Source organism: Bolinopsis microptera, chromosome 12, assembly GCF_026151205.1.
Source record: "Bolinopsis microptera isolate Bmic1 chromosome 12, MBARI_Bmic_1.0, whole genome shotgun sequence".
Classification (NCBI taxonomy): Eukaryota; Metazoa; Ctenophora; class Tentaculata; order Lobata; family Bolinopsidae; genus Bolinopsis; species Bolinopsis microptera.
The window spans coordinates 6697659-6723713 of NC_087083.1; the positions used below are offsets into that span (position 1 = coordinate 6697659).

General features: G+C 39.5%; 3 protein-coding genes across 3 annotated transcripts; 2 read left to right on the forward strand and 1 right to left on the reverse strand.

Annotated features, from left to right (window-relative positions):
- Window positions 1–1638: 1638 nt before the first annotated feature.
- LOC134823854 (b(0,+)-type amino acid transporter 1-like) lies at window positions 1639–6476 on the forward strand. The gene is made up of 10 exons (XM_063835450.1): window positions 1639–1754; window positions 2355–2399; window positions 2520–2659; window positions 2785–2862; window positions 3067–3157; window positions 3748–3803; window positions 5018–5134; window positions 5643–5768; window positions 5968–6070; window positions 6266–6476. The coding sequence occupies exons 1-10, from the start codon at window positions 1699–1701 to the stop codon at window positions 6474–6476; spliced, it is 1023 nt and encodes a 340-aa protein (XP_063691520.1). The 5' UTR covers window positions 1639–1698.
- Window positions 6477–6636: 160 nt separating this feature from the next.
- LOC134824582 (large neutral amino acids transporter small subunit 1-like) lies at window positions 6637–8891 on the forward strand. Its single transcript, XM_063836488.1, has 7 exons — window positions 6637–6717; window positions 6854–6950; window positions 7079–7131; window positions 7402–7498; window positions 8075–8171; window positions 8388–8459; window positions 8566–8891. Exons 1-7 carry the CDS (start codon window positions 6704–6706, stop codon window positions 8610–8612), a joined length of 477 nt encoding a protein of 158 aa, XP_063692558.1. The 5' UTR covers window positions 6637–6703; the 3' UTR covers window positions 8613–8891.
- Window positions 8892–18228: 9337 nt separating this feature from the next.
- Window positions 18229–20257, reverse strand: LOC134824085 (nuclear transcription factor Y subunit gamma-like). Its single transcript, XM_063835792.1, has one exon. It carries the CDS (start codon window positions 20188–20190, stop codon window positions 19258–19260), a length of 933 nt encoding a protein of 310 aa, XP_063691862.1. The 5' UTR covers window positions 20191–20257; the 3' UTR covers window positions 18229–19257.
- Between the last annotated feature and the right edge of the window lie 5798 nt (window positions 20258–26055).

Here is a 26055-nt window from a genome sequence, read left to right on the forward strand (position 1 = left end):
TGCCTCTGCCTCTGCCTCTGCCTCTGCCTCTGCCTCTGCCTCTGCCTCTGCCTCTGCCTCTGCCTCTGCCTCTGCCTCTGCCTCTGCCTCTGCCTCTGCCTCTGCCTCTGCCTCTGCCTCTGCCTCTGCCTCTGCCTCTGCCTCTGCCTCTGCCTCTGCCTCTGCCTCTGCCTCTGCCTCTGCCTCTGCCTCTGCCTCTGCCTCTGCCTCTGCCTCTGCCTCTGCCTCTGCCTCTGCCTCTGCCTCTGCCTCTGCCTCTGCCTCTGCCTCTGCCTCTGCCTCTGCCTCTGCCTCTGCCTCTGCCTCTGCCTCTGCCTCTGCCTCTGCCTCTGCCTCTGCCTCTGCCTCTGCCTCTGCCTCTGCCTCTGCCTCTGCCTCTGCCTCTGCCTCTGCCTCTGCCTCTGCCTCTGCCTCTGCCTCTGCCTCTGCCTCTGCCTCTGCCTCTGCCTCTGCCTCTGCCTCTGCCTCTGCCTCTGCCTCTGCCTCTGCCTCTGCCTCTGCCTCTGCCTCTGCCTCTGCCTCTGCCTCTGCCTCTGCCTCTGCCTCTGCCTCTGCCTCTGCCTCTGCCTCTGCCTCTGCCTCTGCCTCTGCCTCTGCCTCTGCCTCTGCATCTGCCTCTGCCTCTGCCTCTGCCTCATCAGGGAGTATGAACCTACACATATTAATTATATGAAGCAATATTTAATTGAATGAACCAATTTGACCCCGATTCTTTGAACCACATGTTTTACCGGTATGGTTTTCTGGTCCCATTGTAAGTGTACATACAAATCTGCTGTGTTATCTGATAATCATCATGAGGTGCTAAAAAGATAAGAGCCGTTTTTGAACCATGAGAAATATTAGGCCATTTCTACTAGTTCCTCCTGCCCTGCCTTGCCGAGTTTATTAATTGCTTTAGTGAGATCGTATATTAATATAAATCAATTATCGTGAAGGATATCAGTTTTTACAAATATATTCACAGAATTAACATCTATCGTTTTTAATTGCTATTGTTTCATAAAGTTTACTGCCCATACGTTTTAACTTAATTAACAATATAGAGATCTAAAAAACCTCTTCCCCACAATCACGATGTCCTATGATCCGGAACGGAACCAAACTATCGCCATGGCAACCCCTCGCTATCACCATGTCACCACTGAGCATGACAAGTCCCCCTTCTCTATCACCATGTCACCCCTTACTAGGTCAAGTCATCCCTCAGTGCGTTTGAAACATGCCTGACCGCTAGTCTCCCTTATTTTATTTAGTTTCACAAATTGATTTCTTCTTTCACCCCCAAATCTGACCCCCAAATCTGATCAGACCTTGTTTCAGCGCATCTCCTCCAGAGCTCCTTTATAAATACAACCACTGTTCCAATTCATGGTCCCTGCATTAACTTGATTAGTTCCGAATATTTGATATCGAATCAGAAGTGCTGTGGACTGTTTTCTTACTTCACTGGAAGTGGAGTTTCACGTCTGCACTAAATGCAACATCTTCTTTTGTTCAATTCGTTTCTTATGTGCTTATTTTCCCAAAGTTCACTATCAAATTTTTATTGATGCTATGATTTTAACTCTGTAAGGTAAAAATTCGATATGAGGGATTCATAATCCCTGTTTTGAAAGAAGGTACTGTTCCAGGTATTATGATATCAGACTGACGTATCGGAACTGTGTTCTATAGACAAAGCTAAATTTTCCTGACATGACCAGAGGTTCTATTATCAGTTTAGGAATAGCAAATCCAGTGTTCCGTCCAAAGTGAGTAAATAAAGACATCGCTTCTCAGCTCATACTAAAATGATTCCAAAAATTATTTTTCTTTATCTTTATATATTTTTTTCTCTTTAAACAATTCTCCTTTGAAAAAAAAATGTAGGCCGTTTGCGTCGATCATGGGTCTAGGAAAGTTTTTTGTTTCAAATAAGAATATGGCAATTCGGTAATCTGTCGATGGCCACGTAACCCACGGTTAAGTATATTGTCATTGACGTAGTGGATGGTTGAGCGGGTTTCAAGCACTCTCAAATCCCAAAATATTGTTTGATTGCGCCGTAAAAATAAATAACTGTTTTATTAAATAAATAATTGTTTTATTAACCGTGCGTTTCGTTCAACAGTGTGCCTTAACCGTGTGCCTTAACCGTGCCTTATCATTCACAGGGGGGATACCGATAAGTAACCATTGTGCGTTAACCGTGCGTTAACTGTGCGTTAACCGTGCGTTAAGTGTCCGTCAAGTGTGCCTTAACCGTGCGTTAAGTGACCATGGCCATCGACAGATTACCGAATTGTCGCAACGCGGACGGATATAACAGTGCAGTAACAGAATGCTTGAAACTAATTGTTTTTTCGTTTCAGCACAGATGAAGAAGGTGTTTTCGACAATGACGGTTTCGTGGACCAGTAAGTGACATTTTAATCGCCCTAAATACGTTGCTATCTACCAAAATTACTATTCCAATAATTAAACGATATTTGCATAGTATTTGTAGAAATATGCACTCATCAACAGTTTTTATTCAGTGAGAAGGTAGAAATAGGTGTCCCATCGGTTCAAGAGAAATCAGAAGCAGACACTGCTTCAACAGCTCCGACTGAGTTGAAAGCTAGTCTCAACCTGGGACACGCCGTGTCATTGGCAGTTGGCCAAACTATCGGTTCAGGTAAGGTTGTAGTCTATATAACTATAATTGCATCGGAGATTATTTTATGTTTATTGATATAGAGTAGAACTAGATATATTGTGTTAATAACCTAATATATAATAATGATAATAAATAATCTTCAGGAATATTCGTATCGCCGAATGATGTGGTGAAACAAGTCGGATCAATTGGAATGTCACTCACTATCTGGCTCATCTCAGGTTAGTTTTCAGTAAATCTTAAAATCAAACAAATTCTTTGTTGAAATCATCAACGAGAGATTCAATACAATACGTAAATACTTTGTTTTCGAAGATCGATTTTTTCACTGATTTTCAGATAAAATGAATAGCACCATCCTAGCGTTTTAGCACGATTTTTGGAAAATTTTATCAAACAATTTTAATTTTAAACAATTTTTTCAGGGACACTGTCTATGTGCGGTGCTTTAACGTTCTGTGAGTTGGGGACCATGTTCAAAAGGAGCGGGGGAGAGTACCAATACATCAAGGCTGCGTGAGTCATAACATCTATTAAAGTATTAATGTTCACTGTTTGCGTCTATTAACTTATTAATGTTAACTGTTCAGTAGTAAGAAATAGAAACAATGCTACGCACTTCGTCTCTCAGTTGTAGCCCAGATTAGTATAATAAGTACGACATACTCCAGCAGATGTCTCTGTTAACAGTGACAACACATGGTAACTGGATTACATATTGAATCCGATAAATCCTTGTTAGTAATATTCACATATTCATGGGTTTTATTCAATAATCAATTAGGAAGCCCGACATTGGTTATAAGGGTTTGTCTGAATGATTTGTTATCATCATAATATATTTGAGTGGTTTCTGTCTTTATGTTACTGTTCGCACAACTAATGTCATTAAAAGCCCTCTTCCATTCAAATCGCAATTACAAAAACCCTTCTTCATCTCATTTAAAAAGTTATAAACATATATCATTTTCACTTTACAGGGCTCTGATGTCCTCTAAACTCATTCCAAACAATAAATTAATACATATAATATAACAACCTGGAAAGTTAATTACCAGAAACAACTAAATGAAACAACTAAATGAAACTTACGTAGATATTCTCAGGTACGGCAAACTCGCATCATTTCTCTATTTGTGGGTGTGTGGGGTCATCAGAAACGGTTAGAAGTGAAATATTATAAACTTTACTAGTTACTACTACGATTTATATGTATTAGTTACTACTAACATTTATATTTACTAGTTACTACTAACATTTATATTTACTAGTTACTACTAACATTTATATTTACTAGTTACTACTAACATTTATATTTACTAGTTACAACTAACATTTATATTTACTAGTTACTACTAATATATAACATTATTTATCATAAAATAAAACGGTGTTCACTAGAAATAATGCAAAGAGGTACAAAGTACTAAAGTATCAAAGAAAGTAAGTATTGTACTCAAATAAGAAGACGTCATCGCAAGTCCTGAAGTTGAAATCATTAACTCAATCTCTCCAATTAAAGTGTAAGTAGTATTTGACCAAAACCCATAATCATGGGTAGAGTGGACCGCTGCCATGAGTGTCTCTCTTTCCTAAATAAAAGGAAATGATATTAATTTGAATAACCGTCCGCAAATGAAAAATGATACCGAAAATGAAATCAGTCGCTCGCTTTTTTGGTGGTAGTTAGTGTCCAATTAGCTGATGTTTATTGAATCTTTATTGCAGAGTACAGCTGCTTTCGGGTAGTTCTTCTTAATCTATTACAATTGTAAATGAATGGACGGTTTGCGGACGGTTATTTTAAATTAATATCATTTCCTTTTGTTTGGGAAAGAGAGACACTGCAGCAGCAGTCTTTTCTACCCAATTATGGGTTTTGGTCAAATATCATCTCTTTTTGATTATAATGTCAGGGTACTTTACAAAGTCGAAATGTAAATTCATAACTTCATTAATAAGGAGGTAATTTCAACGATTTCGAAATTTAACCTTTGAAAACATTTCCTTGTGTTTAGGTAAGCATATCTGTTGATCACTGACTGAATATGCCACTTTATACTCATTCAATTGTTTGAACTTAAAATATGCCTGCTGAACTACTTTTGGTGAGTCTTAATGCCTGAAAAACAGTAAAGGGGGTATATATAGGGGGTAAATAGTATAGTGAGTATAATGGCGACGGTCGTGCTTGCCAGCACTGTGATAATTATAATAGTAAATAACCCTCAGGTATGGGCTGTGCTGCCATCTCGCTCAAATTTGCTCACTAACCCTCAGGTATGGGCTGTGCTACTATCTCGCTCACATTTGCTCACTAACCCTCAGGTATGGGCTGTGCTACTATCTCCCTCACAGTTGCTCACTAACCCTCAGGTATGGGCTGTGCTGCTATCTCGCTCACATTTGCTCATTACTTCATGGATCTGTTCATGGACGAGGACGATCCCGGCTTCGTAATCGCTAAGAAATCTGCAGCTACTGCAGCTATATGTAAGAGTACATTGAAAAAAATATATATAAATATATAACCTAAAAAGAACATCATATAGCAGTATAGCCATTATATGATCATTACATGGCCACTAAGCAAGTTATCACTTAACAAATAACCGCTTGCAGATTACCGATATTGATTTAGAATATTAGATTTAGAACTAATATATTAGTTCGGTTAATTTAGAATTGTAATAATGATATCATAATAAATCCCAATCAATACACAATTACAATAAGATAAATAGTTTAATACACATTTCTAGCTGTTAAATGAAATTACAGGTTTTAATTAAAGTTCATGCTCTCCTGATAGGTTTCAGGGAACAGATAGAGGCCGTGTAGAGGCCGTGTAGAGGCCGTATAGAGGCCGTATAAAGGCCATGTAATATATCTTTTAAGTGGCCGTATAGTGGCCGTATAAAGGCCGTTGAGAGGCCTTATAGTGGCCATATAAAGGCCGTATCAAGGCCAAACCTAATCGCCTAATTTCCCACATTTCCAGTGATAATAATAGCTGTGAACGTTTGGAGCACTAAGATCGGTTTGTGGATGCAGAACATATTTACAGTTCTCAAGCTGGGAGCTCTGTCTGTTCTTATCATTATGGGCATTTACTTCATTTGTGCTGGTAAGTGTATGTAGCTGATTTACAAATGTATAATATGAACATTATTACATTATTACATGTGTTAATCGTCTTTTTTACATGCTTTAAGAACCACGCTCCAGTATTTGAGGTGTGTTTCATAGCGTTAATAGTCCCCATTCATCGAAGTGCGCTAGTGTCACTGCCTTCTAATATACCCAAATGATGATTATTAACCTAGGTAAAACGCAAAACATTAATAAGAACTGGTTTGAAGGAACTACAATCGATTTCCCAAAATGGACGAACGCTTTCTTCGCCTCACTTTGGGCCTACAGCGGCTGGTGAGTATTATTCCGGTATCTGCACAAGTAATTGAAAACGAGGAGGGACATCGTGTCATTTAAATGCTGTTTCATAACTTTCTAAATGAAACGAAGATGAATGACTTAATGAGACAACCACTAAATTTATCATTTAGGATTATTGAGTTTCTACATTGCTAAGATATCTCCTCTTTAAATTCTCCACTCTCGCAGGAATTGTATAAACATGATGTCTGGTGAGATAAAGAACTCTACTAAAACAGTCCCCCGAGCTCTAGTCATAACAAACGTGATAATGATCAGCATCTACCTAGTAGCTAATATTGCTTACCACACTATTCTGCCAATAAAGGTTCTCAGGAATGAACGAGCTATAGCTGTGGTAATTTTCTGGCATATTGACAATATTCTCACCTTATTTTAAAGTTTTAAGTCGTGTAGTTTTATTGAGTCTCATTTGATGATTCTTTCAAGATTATTTCTCATCGTTTTTCTGAATACATTCTGATGAAATAGTTCGCAAGCTCACGAGCTGATTCCTCAGAGAGTGGGGAGAGAAGTGGGGGGTGAAGGAACCTGGGGAGAGTGGGGGAAGTGTTCTTCGGAGTCAGCGTTGCTATATCAACCTTCGGAGCCCTGTCTTCTTCTCTCATGGGCAGTTCCAGGTACAGTAAACTACTTCTACTCTATACTAGTTGGTAATGTTCCTGGTGGATATTTTATTTGGATAATTTAGATCATGACTTTTTGGAAGATATGACAATTGACAAATCACAACTAATTAATATTACAACTTGTCAGATTACCGTTTATTGCTGCACAAGAAGACATGTTCCCTAAGTTCGTGGCTCTGATACAAGTGAAGAATGGAACTCCCATAGTCGGTCTCTTCACCATGGTAACGAGTTATTAATTTTTTCATTTAAAAATAAAATGTAGTAAAAACAACCTAAGCTTTCCTCATTTACTAAATCAAAAAGGTGCTGATCTAGTCGTTCTCAAATTGAAACTGGAAAACTTTGTCAGGGAACCTTGGCAACATTCTGGGTTTGGCCGATTGATATTGGAGGCTTAATCAAGTAAGAAACCTGAAAATCATCCCCCCCTTATTATGTAAAAACTCATTTCTAGAATAATTGCGAACTGCTATGACTAACAAGAATTTACCACCCTTTGCTTTATTAAAGTGGTGGATGGAAACGATAACGTCAATATGATATCGCTATTGATTTCGATAGTTACGTCTTGAGAGGATACGTAGTCAGTATAATTACCAGTTTTCCTTTACGCATCAATACTTTTTGTAAGCAAATTAACGCTCATATAAATCCTGATATAAACATGTTCAGGTACGTCGGCTTCCTGTCCTGGGCATGGTGGGGAATGTGCTTCTTTGCAGTTCCTCTCCTCCGCTACACTATGCCTGGCCACCCAAGAACCTTCAGGGTATACAATAGTGATAATTAATATAGTCGGTTCTTAAAATATAACGAAGAATTCTCACAAATAATATTTAAAATATTTGTAGATATTAGCTAACATTGTTTGATAGTTGGGGACAAAGTGAGAGTCTCCACTCAGTGTTTCAAAACAAATAGTTGTCAATGTTTCGTCACACAGCCTTTGTCATGGACGAGACGTTATGATAACTTCTTACATAACTCAATAAATTTAATAGATTTGTAGTGTTGTTTGTAATAAGTTTTAAAACATTTATTGAGCTATGTGTATGAAGTTATTGTAACGTCTCGTCCATGACAAAGGCTTGTGCTGAAACGTCAACAACTGTTTGTTTTGGAACACTGAGCGGAGACTCTCAATTTGTCCCCAACTATCAAACTATATGATCGACCCACTCATTAGAGCGAGGAAAGATTACTATAGATAGCGAATATTCTTTACAAATAACAACTAATATGTTTACAAATAATAACTGAGAATTCTCACAAATAACAACTATTAACTTTTACAAATAATAACTAAGAATTCTCACAAATAACAACTATTTTTCTAACACGCCAGGTGTTTCTACCCGTGACTGGGTTTGCTATCATGGCTTCACTTTATCTTACTATCGGACAGTTCGTCGCTAGTCCAGTACCATGTCTAGGCTGGCTAGGTAAATAAAGTTCCTTCCTTTCTAACATAGTACCTTGTTAAGATGGTAATGTAAATATAAAATTTCTATGATCCTGTGTTAAATCGAAATAATCGAACCGTTCATCTATCCATGTGTTTTAAAATTCGCGAAGCCATTTTACACGATTTCACGGTTTGGACCATGAGGTGAGCCTTTCTGGTGGGCCATTATATCAAATAACAATGTTATTCTTAGCTGTGGTAGCTGCCGGAGTACCGATATACTACGGGTTCGTGGACCCTGATAACACCTGCAGAACATGGATGGGTAAGTAATATGTTACTAGTACTAAATAATAAGTTACGAGTAAGTAATAATTGTTACTCGATTCTTATGTATAAAACTTATCATTACAGTATTGTATATCTTTCAGCATGGTTGTTGTCAAAGCTATCTAAACTTCTCAAAGCGGAACTGTGAACATTTGCCAATAACTCCTGGAATATCAAGAAAGAAAATAATCAGTCTGCATAATTACTGCATGTTTGAGAGATTACGTAACCGTGCTAGCTTAAATAAGCTATATTGGTTAGTGAACAAACTTGATCGAGTTTTATGGACTTATAAACTAACGATTGCATGGAAAATATAAAGATTAAAGAATTAGTGTGTTGAACTGAAATGTCATACAACGTTATATTGCTTACCTGCCATTTTATGCTTTGTATGAAGTTTTATAATATATTATTTTATATCAAATTAATAGCCTCTATTCTCCTTATCATGCTGGATGTCTCCCAATTCATGGTTGGACTTACATAAGAAATTTCGGCAGAAATGAGAATATAGTGATTAAAATTTTTTCGGAAGGATAATCAATATCCATCAAATGCCCGTACGTTGTTTTTTAACCCATATGTGCTGTCTGTACAAATGTTATTCAACAGTCATTTGCAGATATTTTAACCTAATTTACTGATAAAATTAAGAAACGATGATTGGGTTATAATTGCACGATTTGAAGAAAAGCGTGGCAAGTGAAAAATGTGCAGCTTTCCATACATTGATTGGGTTAATAACTATGAGGAGAAATACGTATCGTACCGGGGGTTAAATACGTACGTAATTTAAAAAATTAATATCTTTTTTAAATGACTCATAAAATTCAACCGTATTTTGATAATTCATCAGCCCTCTACTTTAAAAAAAATTGAAACCATGATTGGGTTATTATTGAATGATTCAAGTGTACATTACTGAAGTACCCTAAGTTATTAATTGGATGTGGAGCTGCTGTAATTGCCAACCCCATTCCTCAATTCTTTCCTGCAAATTGAGGTGCCCAATCCCTTCACTCCCCATCAGAGTGTTGACATTTCTTATTAAGCTTAGAGTTGCCTGCGCCGCCTAGCGACTCTTTGTTCACAAATGTGACTGAGAAGTATAATCAGTTGGGGATTTGTAGTACCTACCTACTCATCATTTTGCGGCCTCTACGTATCGTCACCTCGCACAACTTACAATAGGTGCTGTGAAAAAAGCTTTCCAGACATTTGCATTGGGTTAACGAGGTGGCGTACGTCACCTCGAGATCAGATAGCAATATTACAATGAGTTGCCCGAGCTGTGTCCCAGTTGATTGTGTCTGAGTATGGTACGTGACTATGACGTCACCTGAGCTGCTGCTCCTTTTAGGACCAGGTGAGAGCGCATACTTGTGAATGTAAATGTAAGTATGGTTTACAGTTTACAGTTTACACTGTAATAACCCCTTATAATAAAGCCCAGGTTTATATGATGATCGAGAGCTCGGGCTATATGTTTCTGCCTTCTATGTGCCGCTAATAACAGTAGAACAGTAGTATATAACACAATCTGTACATTACTAGTTTACTCATAAAGTGTAGCAATGCTACTAACTCGGTGTTATTAGAGACCTTATGTTATATAGCAATACCAAAGCAACCTGCAACAAAGCTAGATCAAGTTTCACCTCAGTGTACAACAAAGCTGTATATATCTGTGTATTAATTTCTCATGTGCAAGCGCTAAACACTAATTTGAACGTATTTTATTTTAAAACGATGTTTCTGGTAGTGCTTCGTAACTTTTAATGACATCGAATGTAATTTACTGGAACCAGACAGCATACACAAATCATTTAGAACTTGTGGATACTGAATCAGTTACTCTCGATATCTTTTTGTCACATTTTGTTTCATATTTCCCGTTTATTCGACCAGTTTCTCAGTTCAGCTTGCTTGTGCCTATCTTACATATAAGTGCGGTCATATTTTGCAAATATAGTGATTAGTGCACTAATGACTTATCACACTATCGCATGCATGTAGTGATAAGTCATTATATGTGCACTATATTAGTGCACTAATCACTATTATTCGTTACACTATAAAAATGAATGAAGCGGTGAAAATCTAAGAGGGTGAGAGGTTCTTTAATTATAGCTAATGATTAAATGAGACCCACTAAAGGTACTAAATTAACCGGACTGCTAGCGAGGAATCGAGAGTGGGAATAAAATAAATGCGGAATAAATTCGTATCTGCCTAAAATCATGCTTTTAAGTACTAGAAATTTAGCTTTTAGGTACTGGAAATTAAGCTTTAAGGTACTGGAAATTAAGCTTTAAGGTACTCTCAGGTTTGATTATTTAACATCGTAGTACGGTATATAACAATACGGTATATAACAATACATTACCCGATTGTTGAGTTTAATACAAACGATAACTTACAATCACCTATAGCATTATCCCCATAGTCAGAGTGTTCAATATTACAACATTAGATTGCAACACTGTGTGTATGAGTGTGAGTGCCTGTAAACGGGAACTTTCATATTTAATCGCGACTAGTAAAGTGACTAAATTTCAATCTGTTGAATGATTGCGATCCAGCTTGCAAAGATTCACCCTATATTTTATTTAATCAACTATCGGTAGTATTAAAAGTCGCTGCATTATCAACTTGTCATTCGAGGAGGGTTGTTTTTAATGTATTTTCCCGATTTTTATAGAAACACATTCTTACCGATGTTTTTGATGTTATGTCATGAAAAACTTTTGACCCTAGCCTATCTTAGTAGTGTCTATTTAAATCTCACTTCAACTAAAGGCATGAACATGACGTGACGAGAAGGAACCCTTAAAAGGAATAATGAATGTCACTGGTCTTTCGATTCTTTTATCGAATAATAATGGTATTTTGCACTCATTTCTATTTTGCAGCATATGTGCTCCAAAGTAAATCTTCTTTAGTATGTCTCTACAGAGTATTACGTTGAGCTGCTATTATATGTGTTATGTAATGATACTGTAATAGTTAGCTTGTTGAATGTTAAGGAACTAATAGCTTATCTAGTTTTACTTAATTAAGGGTGCAATTGAGCGACCAATAAGTTAATTAGTTAATTGATTGAGCGACTAATTGGTTAATTGATTGAGCGAATAATAACCGCATATTACCTAATCTTATTACAGTTTTTTGTCAAGTCATTCAGATTCTGCCAATTTTACTCGCTCTGGCCTTATTTCCATTTTTATATTTTTATATCTGAGTTCTGACCAGTTCTTACAGCTATGATTCTGAAAAGTTTCTAAGCGACTGATAAGGTACAACAAAATAACAAAAGCTGCATACTAGCCAGGAGTAGCACTTCTGCCGTGGTAACCTAGGTAACCTAGGAGCCCCTAGGACTTCATAGGGCATGACTCCTAAAGGGAGAAGGGTGTAACTAATACGTACCTGCCAGAATATCGTGATGAGTCTGATATTTTAAATTTAGCGATCAGCTTGAACTGCATGATCTTTGCTTTGGAATTCTTGTACATATGTTCTAGACATTTTAGGAATTTTCCATCTATGCCAAGGGTTGAGAGCTTGTATAGAAGAGCTTCACGACTGATGGAGTCGAAAGCTTTGCGAAAGTCCACAAAACAAGAATACATTTTTTTGTCCTTTGTTATTCACGTATTTGTCTACACAAGTGGAAAGGGTGAACAGATGATCCACAGCTCTAGCGTTCTTGAAGAAGCCAAGCTGGTTTACTGTGTCCGAGCAATGTTCCTTCCTGAATTTTAGCAATCGATCCAATAAGATAGTCGAAAACAGTTTACCAAGGTTGCTCCCGATCGCAATGGCCCTGTAATCATCATGAGGGTCGTAAATACATCCTATCTTATGGAGTGGGCTCACGATCGTAGTGTTCCATGGATAGACACCAAGGTCCAAGCAACCATTAAAGGGCTTAACTAACACTGAGAGAGCGCAGTGGTTCTGGACGGCGGACTTCAGCTGCTCATTGAGTAAACAATCTAGTCCAACCGCCTTACCGTTTTCACTGCTTGTACAACCTCTTATGATGATATATAATATCATCGTTTAGTACTATGCTCATTATTCGTTCATTTGCCTGAGTCACTGATCTATTCTGTGGAAAGTTTGTATCCTTGATCCTTCTTTTTGTAGAGATCCAGAAGGAATTGGTAGAACTTCACCATGTCGAATATGTCGAGCTTGGAGTTGGAGGGTTTTTCGTTAAACTTCTTTCTTTAAGTTTTTTAAGTTCTTCTAGTACAGACAGATCCGTCTGAAAAAATCGATCTATACCGAGACAAAAAGCTTAGTGTAAAATTAGGTTGGCACCAGAACAGTCCTCCCGAGGCGTACCGGTGGTCTACACTGCCTGCTCACAAAGGTACGGTAGCGAAGTGGCGTACACGGGTAATTAAAATGTACAAGGGTACGATAGAGAAGTGTCGTACACAGTACTTAAGAAATACACGGGTACGATCTTGAAGTATCGTACGCGGTACTTAAAGAAATATACGGGTACGATGTCGAAGTCTCGTACACGAATACCTGCAAATCTCTAGCTCTCAAGCTCTGCAACCTTAACTCTTACAGGCTTCTGAGTGCCGTACAACTTTAAATGATCGAATGACTTGATCGAGTCCTAAGTTAGGTGAGAACAAAGGAAACAGGGTATTCGAATAATAAGTCTCGAAAGGTTATGAATTACTACTTGATCAATATACCAAGACTAGCGACTCGAAAGCCACGCTACACTGTTCTCGGAAGCGGTAACTTTTACAACCTTACCGTTAAACAATCTTCCCAGAACTGCCGCTAACGGGGCAAGCAAAACCTACCAGCACTGGGTCACGTGACATCACATGGCGAACCACGTGACACCGCGCGGCCCAGTCTGTCCAATAACCTAACTTAACTAGCTAACCTGACTAACACGTGCCTTCCTCCGCAAAACCATCCATAATCTATTCCACTAATCTAATCTAATCTTATACTAATCCTAACGGTTATTTAACACTAATACTAGAATATTCCAAAAGATCTAAAAACTAACAAGCCTAAGACCTGCTGCAACCAGCTACCATATTACACTATATCCCCCGGGAAAATTTAATCGATTTCGTCAATATCTCCAGGAGGTATTGACAAATTCGACCAAATCCCCCCTACCTACTAAAATCCTAAAATACTAAAACCTACACCACTAAAAAAATATAAAAAATGCACGTATAAACCCTCACGTGACTAACACTAACCCTAAAAATCCCACGTGCTAACCTCACGTGTCCAACTCCATACACAAACTGAAAAAAAATGTACACTACACGTGTAAAACTTCATCTGATATAATAATAAATCCACGTGTTTCACGTCATACAAAAATAAACTTTCAAATATACAGGGTGGGCCAAAAGTCAGTGTGCAAACGTTGGGTCTTATACCTCCGCCGTGTTTTATATTTGAGAGCTGTTGCTTTGCAGATGGCATACTGTACTTACTGGTTCGAGGATTCCGTCGTCAAAATTTGAAAATTCGAATATTTTAGACCACGCCCATTCAATATTAAAACACCTATATTGTTTTCTCTGAACATGTTGAACGCCTAATTTTTTCAGAGACGGTAGATTATCAAATGTTGCATATGATCTGAAAACATGAGGCAAAACGGATTAGAAATGACGAAGTTATCAAGCATTTTGTGTATCTCGTTAACAAAATTGACTGGGTGATTATGTGACACCGTGACACGACACCTTAATTGGGCACCCTTAACAATTCCCATAATGTTTAACGGGGTAGTTAACGGGGTCACCTAATCACGTGATTAGGTAAACCAATCACCTGATCACACGTAATGAATAAACTCGTTATGCTTCATATCTCGGTCATCTGAGAAGCTACAGTTCTAATTCTTTCAGGACAAACGTAATTCGAATGGCCAAACACAATTCAATAACATTTAGCTTGATCCGACTATCCAAACTATCAAATAAATGTGAAAATGAACCTCCATTTGAAAAAAATGAACGCGAATATTTTTCGAGTTGACAAATTCCTCGAACCAGTGGTGGTACTAAGTCATACCAGAAGGAAGTATTTCAATTGGGCACTCAGTGACTGAGCTATTAAGGCCAACGTTTGCACACTGACTTTTGGCCCACCCTGTATATACACACTTGCTACCCTCTAGTCTCTCCTAAATTGTCCTAACTGTCCTTTCCAAATTGTCCCTCCTGCTGTCTCTGCTCCTGTCTCTGATGTTAATCTGACTGATGTAGAATGTAGATGTAGTATCTGTATCGTCTCCTGCATTCTCCACTTGGAGTTGGTGATCGATGCCTGAAAATACTCCTCTACTCGGCACACCCAGTCACGAACCCTCTACTCCATCTAATGTTCGTACGCTTAGCTGCTTAGGTACGAACATACTCTCTACTAAAATGCTCAGTACGCTTAGGTACGAACATACTCTCTACTAAGAAATTCTGTACGCTTTAGGTGCAAACTAACGTAACTAAAATGCTCAGTACGCTTTAGGTACGAACATACTCTAACTAAGAAATTATGTACGCGTAGGTACAAACTAACTTAACTAAAATGCTCAGTACGCTTAGGTACGAACATACTCTAACTAAGAAATTCTGTACGCGTAGGTACAAACTAACTTAACTAAAATGCTCAGTACGCTTAGGTACGAACCTGCTAGTCACCTCAAACTGTCATATACATAGATATGAAGTCAATCATCTAGATTAAGACCTTATCGGCGCAAGATAAAAAGTCAACTAAAGGCAAATCTAGGCATCAGGAGCGATGCTCTACCGGAACTAAGGTGACCCACACTCTACACTCTACTCTTCTCCACGGTTCAACAACTAACTCCACCTCTAGCAAACTCTCCACTCTCCAGGGTAGCAAGCCCTTCAAAATAAAAAACACATCACTCAACAATATCAACTGATATTAAGGACACCAGGCATACCCTAAGCACGGCGGGAGATAAGAAATGCAACGATGACCACCTTCCACAGGTTCCATGACAAATCGTCGTATCTGCCCGAGCAACAGGTAGTTAACTGGCATCCCTTGACCAGCAATCCTCTAAAAACCAAGTAAACTGTCCTTTACCCCCTTCAATACAGCATTAATTCTTGACACCGGTCTATAGTAATCCGGCCTCTTTAACTGAGCTCTATTTCTTAGAGAACGTCCTCCACTGGCTACAGGCGTACTCTGTTCATCAGGTGAGTAAGCTAGTGTATTGTTGCTCTCCCCCAGCTCGACAGGACTTAAACTATCCTCTATCCCGGATGTAGGTTCCTCAACCCCTCTGCTCCACCTGGGTGTGTAGAAAGATCCAAAACTTGATCCCGTCTCCTGGATCGGTGATGAAATGTGAATCGGAGTGTTAACCCTATCTGGTTTCTGAGGGTCATGTTGGATTGAAATGTCCTGACTTTCCGTTCTGAAAGGAAGTGTATATTCCGGAGATAGAGGTACGTCAGGAATATCAATATTCTGACTAGACAAGGTACTCTCTCGAACCACAGAACTCCCTCTCTCCACACGCTCAGGCATCCACTCCTCATCACTACTGCTATCACTATCCCCACTGTCCCTTCTCACTGGGTCTTTTCTCATCTCATTCTTCCAGCCATGTTCTCCATCACCGATTACTATCTCGCTCCCACTACTACACGCTCTGCTGTTCTCTCCCATACCGCACATGACGTTATCTGCGTCACTCATCACACCAAAACTATTCTCAGAGGATTCACTAACGGAAGAAGCGTTGTGATTACGTGTAACATTACTAGAGGATTCACTAACGGAAGAAGCGTTGTGATCACGTGTAACATTACTGGAGGATTCACTAACGGAAGAAGCGTTGTGGCTCGGAATGGTATTAACACCCACAGACCTGGTAAACTCCTCTCCTCCCGATCTCTCATCTAGACTGACATCTGTCTGGCACGATGCTTCCGCAAAACTCCTTCTGAATGGAACTCTGCTTCGTTTGTCCTCCTCAGCATTAGACATTGTCGCCTTTATCATGTTCAGCCCGTGACTCTCCAACAACTCATTCTGAGTCCATCTTTCACCACAGAACTTTTCTGCCTGACCCCTGTTCTCCTGAGCTTGTCTATCAATCGCAGTCCCTCTAACACCGATATCGTGACCTCTGATCCTCTGCTATGCACGCCGTGTATAAATTTCTTACCGCTTACAGGTTTCAATAGTGCGACGATTTTGTTCTTGCGGATCGTTATTGGCTCATCAGTAGAGTTAAAACACTTTATCGGGACCAATCTTTTATCAGAGTGCACAACTGCATGAGCGAATGAAATGCCCGTGTCCCCAATACCTTGCTTGTACTGTGGCTTAATCACACCTTTAAAATTCACTCCTTTCGCCTGTAATTTTCCCCTGATGTACTGCACCGTGTTAGGAGGAATGATCGTGACCTTGCTACATCTCACTTTTATCTGCTGCTTGACATTCTCCGGCTTCTCCGTGAATGGTACACTATCTCCATTAGTCAGCACCAGTCTGCACTTGCTGTAGTCCAGAGTTACCCTATTTGACCTCAAGAAATTATCTCCAATCAGGAATTCTGTGTCTAACAGATCAGTTACCACGAAGGTGTGTACAAATCTATTGCCAGCAACTACCACCTGTAGCTCTAACTCTCCCCTGATTTGTATCGTGTCTTGAGAAAATGACTTCAATGTCATGTCACACGGTCGGATCCCGCTCTCTAGACCCAGTTCTCTCACAAAACCCGTGGACACAATACTCACAGCCGACCCGCTGTCAACAAAAAGGTAGGCTTCCACTCCTCTGCAACTCCCAGCCACCAAGATGTGCTCCCAGTTTACTGCATTTACTTCTGTAGTAAAGTAGGATTAGGGTCAATTTAGTAGGGTCTAGGGTTAAGTTAGGTTTTTAGTACAGTTTATATTATAGTTTAATAGTTAGTTCTTATAGTCCATAATTAGAGTAAAGTAATTTCGTAGGTTTTATATTGCAGCATCTTTTAGAATCCTTTTAGTGCTAGGTTACATTCATTTACATTTCTTATCTTTAAATTTTAGTTTTACGTGTAAGTAAGAGCACGCGGAAGTTGTACTCATGCGTGACTTATATTCACGCGTGAGTACAGCCTTTTTAAGGGCCTACTTGTTCAGTGCGGGCGTCTAGTCTGTGTCACGTCCCCCTTTTGGAGAGTTTTTAATATTGTTACAAAGTACTATACGTCTATTTACCGAATTATCCAAAGACTTTTTTCTATTCTTTTTAGACATTTTTAGTGAGACACACTTCTCACCTTTATAAGTTTACTGTTGAAGTTTAGTAAGGCACACTCCTTACTGTTGTATCAGACACACTTCTGATACAACCAAATTGTAGAGACACACTTCTCTCCTTTATTGTTACGTATTTATTGTTGAAGTTTAGTAAGGCACACTCCTTACTGTTGTATCAGACACGCTTCTGATACAACCAAATTGTAGAGACACACTTCTCTCCTTTAGTGTTACGTATTTATTGTTGAAGTTTAGTAAGGCACACTCCTTACTGTTGTATCAGACACACTTCTGATACAACCAAATTGTAGAGACACACTTCTCTCCTTTTCTGTTTTTGATATTGGGACATACTTCCCGATCGTTTGATACTAGTGAGTGTAGATTGACATAAGTTAGGAACGCCCACTCGCCACGTAGACCACCTATAGTATAATACCTCGTTTACAACATCTACATAACTCTGGTAAGCGGTACAGACCCCACTGTCGCTCAAAAACCAATTATTTTTAAGTAGGCCCTAAACCCCAAAAACCGCGGCATTTTCTGAAGATAAAGTTGGATTATTTAGGAGTGTTAACCATGGTGGTATCTCAACAATTCATTGTCCAATAACCATATTTTTCAAATAAAAACATATTTTGACAGACACCAGAATGTTACAAATTATCCCAGCTTTCTGTAGAATGAGACCCATGGTAGACTTATCTTCGCGAAAACAAATAATTATCCGATAACCATTTTATTATCAGTTCCACTGAACAAACACGGTTTTAACTGAGACTCCTGACCTGCTCATGCCCACTGTAGCCGCTCATATTGATAATTATATTTCATATTTTCATGTTTAATGAGAAGGAGAGCTTCAGTAGAGCGCAATTACCCTGTCTGTAACATGTGGGACAGTGCCCTAAATCACATTTTGCAGGAGACCTCAGTTGTCATGAACCAATTTAGGTTTAGTACGACATGTCTTAAATATGGGAGGTTTGTGGAGATTGGAGGGTTTGGAGAGTTCCGCGTTTTATGGTTTTATGGTTCCTAACTTCCTGTCCACCTAAGAATGATTGCAATGTCACCCCAACAAGATCCCAAGTATCATGGACTGTTACAACCCCAGAAACACCACTCACTGGTTGTAACGGAGCCCGTATCCCTATAAGGATAAAACCCTATCTCTGCAGAGCAGCAGCCGACATGATCCCAAACATATTGTGTCATATCTACACGTATAGAATTAAGTAAGAGTCCGTACAAGCTATATCTGCAGAGGGAAGTGTGCAGGAATGTGCAGGAAGTGTGCAGGATATATGCAAAATGCAGCAATGTTGCAACATTTGCAGGATTGTGAACTAGAAGTCCCGGATGAGAGGGCACCTCAGCGAGTCACGTTGCAGGGCCGTCTCAAAGTACAAACTACCGAGGTGATCATACTATCGTGGTGATATCTTGGAAATGTGTTGTTGATGAGTTCATACGATGATATTAGTCCTGGTTGTTTGAGCGGTTCTGCTGGTTGCCTTGGTAGGTAGTCTGATTAGAGTTGTAAACCTGTGGTTGGAGATAGGACAGTTGTTCAGAGTAAGAGTATTGGTTCGAATTCAAAGAGGGTCTATTGTAAGTCGGCAGCTGGCTGTTGAACCTCAGAGTGGTCATGTTATAAAGCTGCTGCTGTTGCTGCTGACTGTTGCTACTCTCAGCTGTGCTGGTATTCGGCCTGGCAGCGTTTTGAGTTAGAGTGTTGTTCTGTGTAACTTGAATACCGGCATTCTGCTGCAGCCCAACTGTTTGCATAACTTGAGTTGGCTGAATTTGCAGGGTATTGTTCGAAGAAAGATTCAGGCTGGCTTGGTTGCCAATGACTATGGGCTGAGAGTTCTGGGTTGGCTGCTGATTGGTAATCTGTTGTGGCTGAGTACTAGAGGCAGTTTGTATATTAGTTGTAGAGTTTGCTGATGAAGTGGCTGGGTTTGCCAGCTGGAAGTAATACTGAACTTGATCCGCATTTGGAGTCCGTATTTCAGTCTCCTGGACGGTTTCCTGTCGTTTTTGGGGTTTTAGTTCATCCCGAGGGACGATATCAATCAGGAAATCAAACTGGTCATACTTTGCCACTGCCATAGCTATGTCGTTTCTCTGTAAAGTTCGCCTCTTGTTGTCCTCGGTGTGTATCCAGGCTCGCAGAGATAACTCGTTGATAAATATCTCGGCTGCTTTAGCAAATAGCACTGGTGCTTCTGCACTTATCATTTTAACTTCTTCGTCCATCTTCATTATCTTCTTTATTCTAGCCAGAGGCAATTCCTGTGTCTTGAAATCTTGAACAGTATTTATCTCCTCATTGACAGTATTCCAAAAGCTGGCCAACTTCTGCTGAGCATCAGTAGATCCAGTAGAGCTGTAAAGTCCTGTATCCATGTTGACACAAAGTGCTTACTTTTACAGTAGGTATCAAGTATTGTTCATACCATTTTTGCTCAGTTCAGTTTTTCAAGATTATCCCACATTCAAACGACGATTTTCCTCCCCCCTCTGTGGTTCCTAACCTTCTTTCTTCACTACGCATACGGGAACTTAAATTATTTGTTATATAGTAGTGTTGAAAGTATTAAAACTGGAGTAGTTGAGCCACTGACAACTGAATCTAACTGGAATTCTCCCATTTTCCTCGTAGCCAAGTCTTCTCCTGGAACATATCGTGTGGTCGCAGATCTTCGGGGAGTAAACAAACAGTGCCTAGCGGACAAGTATGATCTTCCTAACATCAATCATGTACTAGATAAAATAGGTGGTGACTGTATATTCTCTACGTTTGATATGGCTGCGAGTTTCCATCAGATTCCATACGATGAAGCTTCAAAACCTATCACTGCATTTAGTTATAAGGGACGTAGATATAATTTTGCTAGAATGATTATGGGTCACTGTAGTTCTAGTTCTATCTTTACTCGTATGGTCTACAGATTGTTAGAACACTCACCTAGTATCGAACACCTTCTTTATTTTTTAGATGATTTACTTTTGGGTTCTAAGGATGTGCATTCTCACATTGAAAGACTGGAAAGGATGTTGAAGCAGCTGATGAGTGCGAATCTGAAGCTCACCCCCAACAAAACGGAATTGATGCGAACAGAGGTGAGATATGTCGGTATTACCCTGAGTACTGAAGGAATACGGATAAATGATGATCGAATAGAGGCAATCAAGAAAATAGAGCCTCCAAGAACGGTGAAAGAGACCCAAAAAGTGTTAGGATTCTTTGGATACAACAGAAAATTCGTTAGACGTTATGCAGAGCTCAGTGAACCTCTATACGCACTGCTGCAGAAAGGAAGAAAATTTGTCTGGACATCAGAATGCCAGAAAAGTTTCGAAGACCTGAAAATTGCAATCAGCAGCTCGCCTACCCTCTGCTTCCCTGAAGTACACGATCCTCATGATTCTTACGAAGTTACAGTGGATGCTTCAATACATGGTCTGGCTGCAACTTTAACCCAGATGATTGATGGACAAAGGAGAACGGTGGGGTACTTCAGCAAGGCAGTTCCTCGACACAAGAGAGAATGGGGTCAAACAAAGCTTGAATTCGAGTCGTTGTGTGCAAGTTTGAAACACTGGGCTGTCTATCTTAGAGGAGCTAAGACATTTAAAGTGATCACTGACTGCAAGAGTCTCCTCCACCTGGACACTATATTCAAAGCTAACCCCACGGTGATACGACGATTACAGGAGCTAGCAGCCTTCAACTTCACTATGCATCACATTGAAGGAGTGCGGAACGTCTCAGATTTCCTTTCTCGTTATGGAATGAAACCATCAACTGTTGAGATTTCTACACAGACTGAAGAAGCCGAGATGTTTAGAGTAAAGAGTATTACACCAATCTGTGTAGATACGAACAGCGTGAAAGAAAATACTTCGTCACCACTCTGTGACGGAAGTAAAACTCAGTCCGAAAAGAAGAGGGAAAATATCTTACCACCCGTCTGTGATGATAGTACGACTATCAGTGAGGTGGAGATACCCAGTGATCTGCAGCTACTATTTGAAGGAGAATACGAGTCTGTAGTGGATTTCAAGATTCAAAAAGTTAAGGAGGTTGAATGCTATTGTGCATTGCAAGAAATGCCAGTAAATGAAAAGAGGTTGAGCGAAGAGGAAATTAAAGAATTTCAAGTATCTGCTGTTACTGAGGATGTTGATGTCGAGCCTAAAAGAAAAAAGATATGTGATGAACAGGATAAAGATCAGATTCTCAAAGTGGTCAAAGACTGGATAATTGCTGGAGAAAAGCCCAAGATCCAGACTAATAGGACTCCAGCTATGTTAGTTTCATTGTGGAAACAATTTAATCTGCTGAAGATCTCTGAGGATGGTTTACTTATGAGAGCATGGGTGAATGTGAGACATCCAGATCAGAAACGGGACCTGATCGTTGTACCGGAGAATCTCGTCGAAGGGATTATGAAGCTACATCACTCGACCCTTACAAGTTGCCACCCTGGAGCAGAAATATCGGTTGACCTCTGTCGCCGAAACTTTTATTGGCCCAAGATGGTTGAGGATTTCAAAGAATACATTGCAGCTTGCGAGAAGTGCGGAGCCATAAAGCAACCACAGAGGTACCTAAAAGCCCCTCTACGACACATGTTATTCCACTCCTTCAACGATTGCATCATTGTGGACCACATAGTGCCAGAGTCTGAGGGAAGAACTCCACGAGGATATCGGTATATCCTGACTATAACTGATGCATGGAGCAACTATGTTGTGGCAATTCCTGTAAAAACACAGACTGCAAAGGAAAACATTGAACAGATTGTTCGACGTTGGACGTTGATTCATGGAATACCAAAAGAGATCATCGTCGATAATCATCCAGGCTACTCGGCTGATTATTTCAAAGCAGTATGGCAGTACTTTGAATGTAAGGTAACTCACGGCACAAGTTACAAAGCACGGAGCACCGGAAAAGCAGAGAGATCTAATAAAAGGATAAACCAGGCGTTGAGAGCTGCTATTCCAGAGGGAAAAGAAAGATGCTGGGACATTTATCTGGGCTACTGTGTCATGGCGCTTAACTCGCTGAAAAACAGACACACTGGATACTCAAGCAACAGATTAGTCTTTGGAAGGGAAACAAACACCCCGATAACTTTACTTGTGGATAATGACTTAAAGACGGAGATCCCATCAAAGAAAAGTAAAGGAGCTTACGAGATGTATACCTTGATGAAGAGAACACTTAGAAAAGTTCGGGAAAATGCGGACACGGACTTTCTGTACTCTAAACATCAGCATGACAGAAATATCCTGGGACCATACTTTAAAGCAGGTGATCTGTGTTATGTCCTGATAAACTGTCCTCAACACAAGTACTCAATAAGATGGAGAGGTCCGCTATTGGTAAAGAAAGTGATAAATGACCATCTTTATGTTGTGCAGATAACACCTGAAACGGATAAAGTGACAAATATCAGTAAAATGAAACATTTTGCGAGGAATAAGCACAATAAGACCAAATATCCTCTAGCTGTCACCCACTCTGGCGCACAGACTGCTCTCCCTGTCACCCAATCTGGTGCACAGACTGCTTCTTCAGACACCCATACAGGTGAACTGAACAACGATGACAGTGACGAAGACGAACAGTTTGCTACAATACATCATCCTCAGCGTAGAAAAAGACAGTCTTTACATCCCAACAAGACACTTGATCCTGTGATAGCTGCTCCTGATATGAGTAGTACCCCAGTTCAACCACCACCTGCTCGGACAACTACACGAGAGATTGAAATATTACCAGCTTCGCCAATATCGATAAGGACCACTCCTCCAACGGAATTGAATGAAGAAGAAACTGATCGACGAAGTGGATCTTTAGAAGAACAGGAGAGTAGAAACTCAACGGGTGCCTTTGTGTCTTTCGAAACTAGTGATGAAGGCACAGTTCAGCTGGATGCTGAAGAACAAAGCCATCAAGAGATACCGGAACCAGAACCACGATATGGGTTCAGGAACAGAGAAAGTTTGCGACCTCCGGACTATTACAGTGATAACCAATCATCTACGATTAGACGGGTGATTAACAATCTGGCTGGAATATTTCAGTAATGCCAGATAATCGGGCACAGTTTCAAGACTGGGATTGGAGTGCAAGTGCTACCCAGGCCCAACCGAGCACACTAGTTGACCGATCGATTATAGTTGGTATAGTTTCTAGCCACACTGCTAGACTACATCAGTATGAGTCAGAATGTATGTCAGTATATTTGTCTGTGTAAACCATTTACAGAAGTACCTGGCGTTTCAAGATGGGAAAGAAATGTAATGATGTTTATTCAACGACGGAGTAAAAGATGGAGAAAGATTTATGATGATAAAGAAAAGATGGATACACAATGATGGACGATGAACTATTTTTGTTGATTTTGAGTAAATATAAAGAGGACAGTTTATATCTAATTGTAATAGATGATCATTTTATATCCTGCCTCTGAGAAGGACTATTGTATGTGAATGTATATGATTTGAAGTTCAGTTATAGCTCTTTTAAAAAACGTACTATGTGTACCGTTTTTTAAACGCGGTTTTGACAATATTATGAAAGTTTAAGATAACTTACTTGTAATATTTGGGCGATGATTCTATTTTAGTCGCAAATATTTGAAAATAATGTTGAATGTAAGATACTTGCAGAAATTTTAGTATTGCTCGTGGGTCTTGAACTGTTTTATGGTAATTTTAGTCGTACAATTTTAAATTAATTAGAAAGAGATTTTATTGGGAAATTTGTTTTTTTTTAAGATTTTAATTTTTGATGTTGTGTTTTTCCCTTGAGACGAACAGTCCGTTTTCTTGTTGGGGTGTTATTATTTAAATTTGGGAAATTAGGGTCAATTTATTTGGGTTTGGGTTTAAATTTTAGGTTTTTAGTACGGTTTTTTTTTGTTTAATTTTTTAGTTTTTTTTTGCCCAAAATTAAAATTTTAAAGAAAATTTCGGGGGTTTTTTTATTGCAGCTTCTTTTTGTACCCTTTTAGTGCAAAAGGTTTCATTTTTTTTTTTTTATCTTTAAAATTTTATTTTTCCGTGTAAAGAAAGAGCACGCGGAAGTTGTACTCATGCGGGGACTTTTTTACGCTTTGGTACCCCTTTTTAAAGGGCCCCTTTACGGGGTTCAGTGCGGGGGTTGGGCTGTTTTACGCCCCCCTTTTGGGGGTTTTTTTTAATTTTTGGTTACAAATTCCCCTTTTGGGCTTTTTTACCGAATTACCCAAAAGACTTTTTTCTATTCTTTTTGGCATTTTTAGGGGGGAACATTTTCTAAACCTTTATTTTTTTTAATTTGTGAAGTTTGGGAAAAGGCACACCCCTTACTGTTGTATCGACACACTTCTGATACAACCAAATTGTGGGAAAACACACTTCTCCCCTTTTGGGTTACGTATTTTTTTTTGGGATTTTTTTGAAAGGCCCCATTTCCTTCTTTTGGTATCAGACACGTTCTTTTAAAAAAAAATTGTGGAGCCCACACTTTTCCCCTTTTTGGGGGTTACGTTTTATTGTTGAAGTTTAGTAAGGCAAATCCTTTTGTTGTTAAGCCCACACTTCTGATACCCCCCAAATTTTAGAGAACACTTCTTTTCCTTTTTTTTTTTGTTTGGGGGGACATACTTCCGTTAGTTTGAAAATGGGTGGTTTTAAAATTGACATAATTTTGGAAAACCGGCCCACCCCCACGTAGCACCCTATAGTTTTTTTACTCGTTTTACAAACTTCCTTTGCCCCCTTTGTTTTTTAATTTGCGATGAGGGGGAAATTTGGGTTTTGCCCAAGTCCCCGGGCCCTTTTAAAATTGGTTTTTTTTTTTCCCTTTTCCATACTGTTTGGTCTCTGTGGGTCTGTATGCCTCCTCGTTCTCCGATTCCCCTCTTTTTGGGGCGTTGCAGAATCTTTTTTAAATTTTTGTCCCAACCGTGCTTTTAAAAACAAAAATTTTCAACGGCTGCGACTTCCCTTTTCTCGATTCTACAAAAACCTTTTACCCTTTGGCTCAACCGGATCACTTTTCTCCAAAAAAACCTTGGCAACATGTTTTTTCCTTTTACAAGCTGGCACACTTTTTTGCCCCCCAACACGGTCAGCCGGGTGACCCCCCCCACAATTATGCGGGCCTTTCCTTCCTTTTCTTTTCACCTTGCCGGGCCAAAACCGAAAGTGGGTGCCCGGGGAATTCTAGTTGTAGTCATGGAATCACTGTCCAAAATCTCCCTTTTACTG

Bases quoted from the DNA above. Each gene is read 5' to 3' on its own strand.
- LOC134824582 (XM_063836488.1), top strand. The intron at 6,951-7,078 runs GTAACGAGTTAT...AAACTTTGTCAG, and splicing joins TAGTCGGTCTCTTCACCATG to GGAACCTTGGCAACATTCTG. The intron at 8,460-8,565 runs GTAAGTAATATG...TATATCTTTCAG, and splicing joins CACCTGCAGAACATGGATGG to CATGGTTGTTGTCAAAGCTA.
- LOC134823854 (XM_063835450.1), top strand. From the start codon at position 1,699: ATGACCAGAGGTTCTATTATCAGTTTAGGAATAGCAAATCCAGTGTTC. The intron at 1,755-2,354 runs GTGAGTAAATAA...TTTTCGTTTCAG, and splicing joins AATCCAGTGTTCCGTCCAAA to CACAGATGAAGAAGGTGTTT. The intron at 3,804-5,017 runs GTTAGAAGTGAA...ACTAACCCTCAG, and splicing joins GTGTGGGGTCATCAGAAACG to GTATGGGCTGTGCTGCTATC.
- LOC134824085 (XM_063835792.1), bottom strand. From the start codon at position 20,190: ATGGATACAGGACTTTACAGCTCTACTGGATCTACTGATGCTCAGCAG.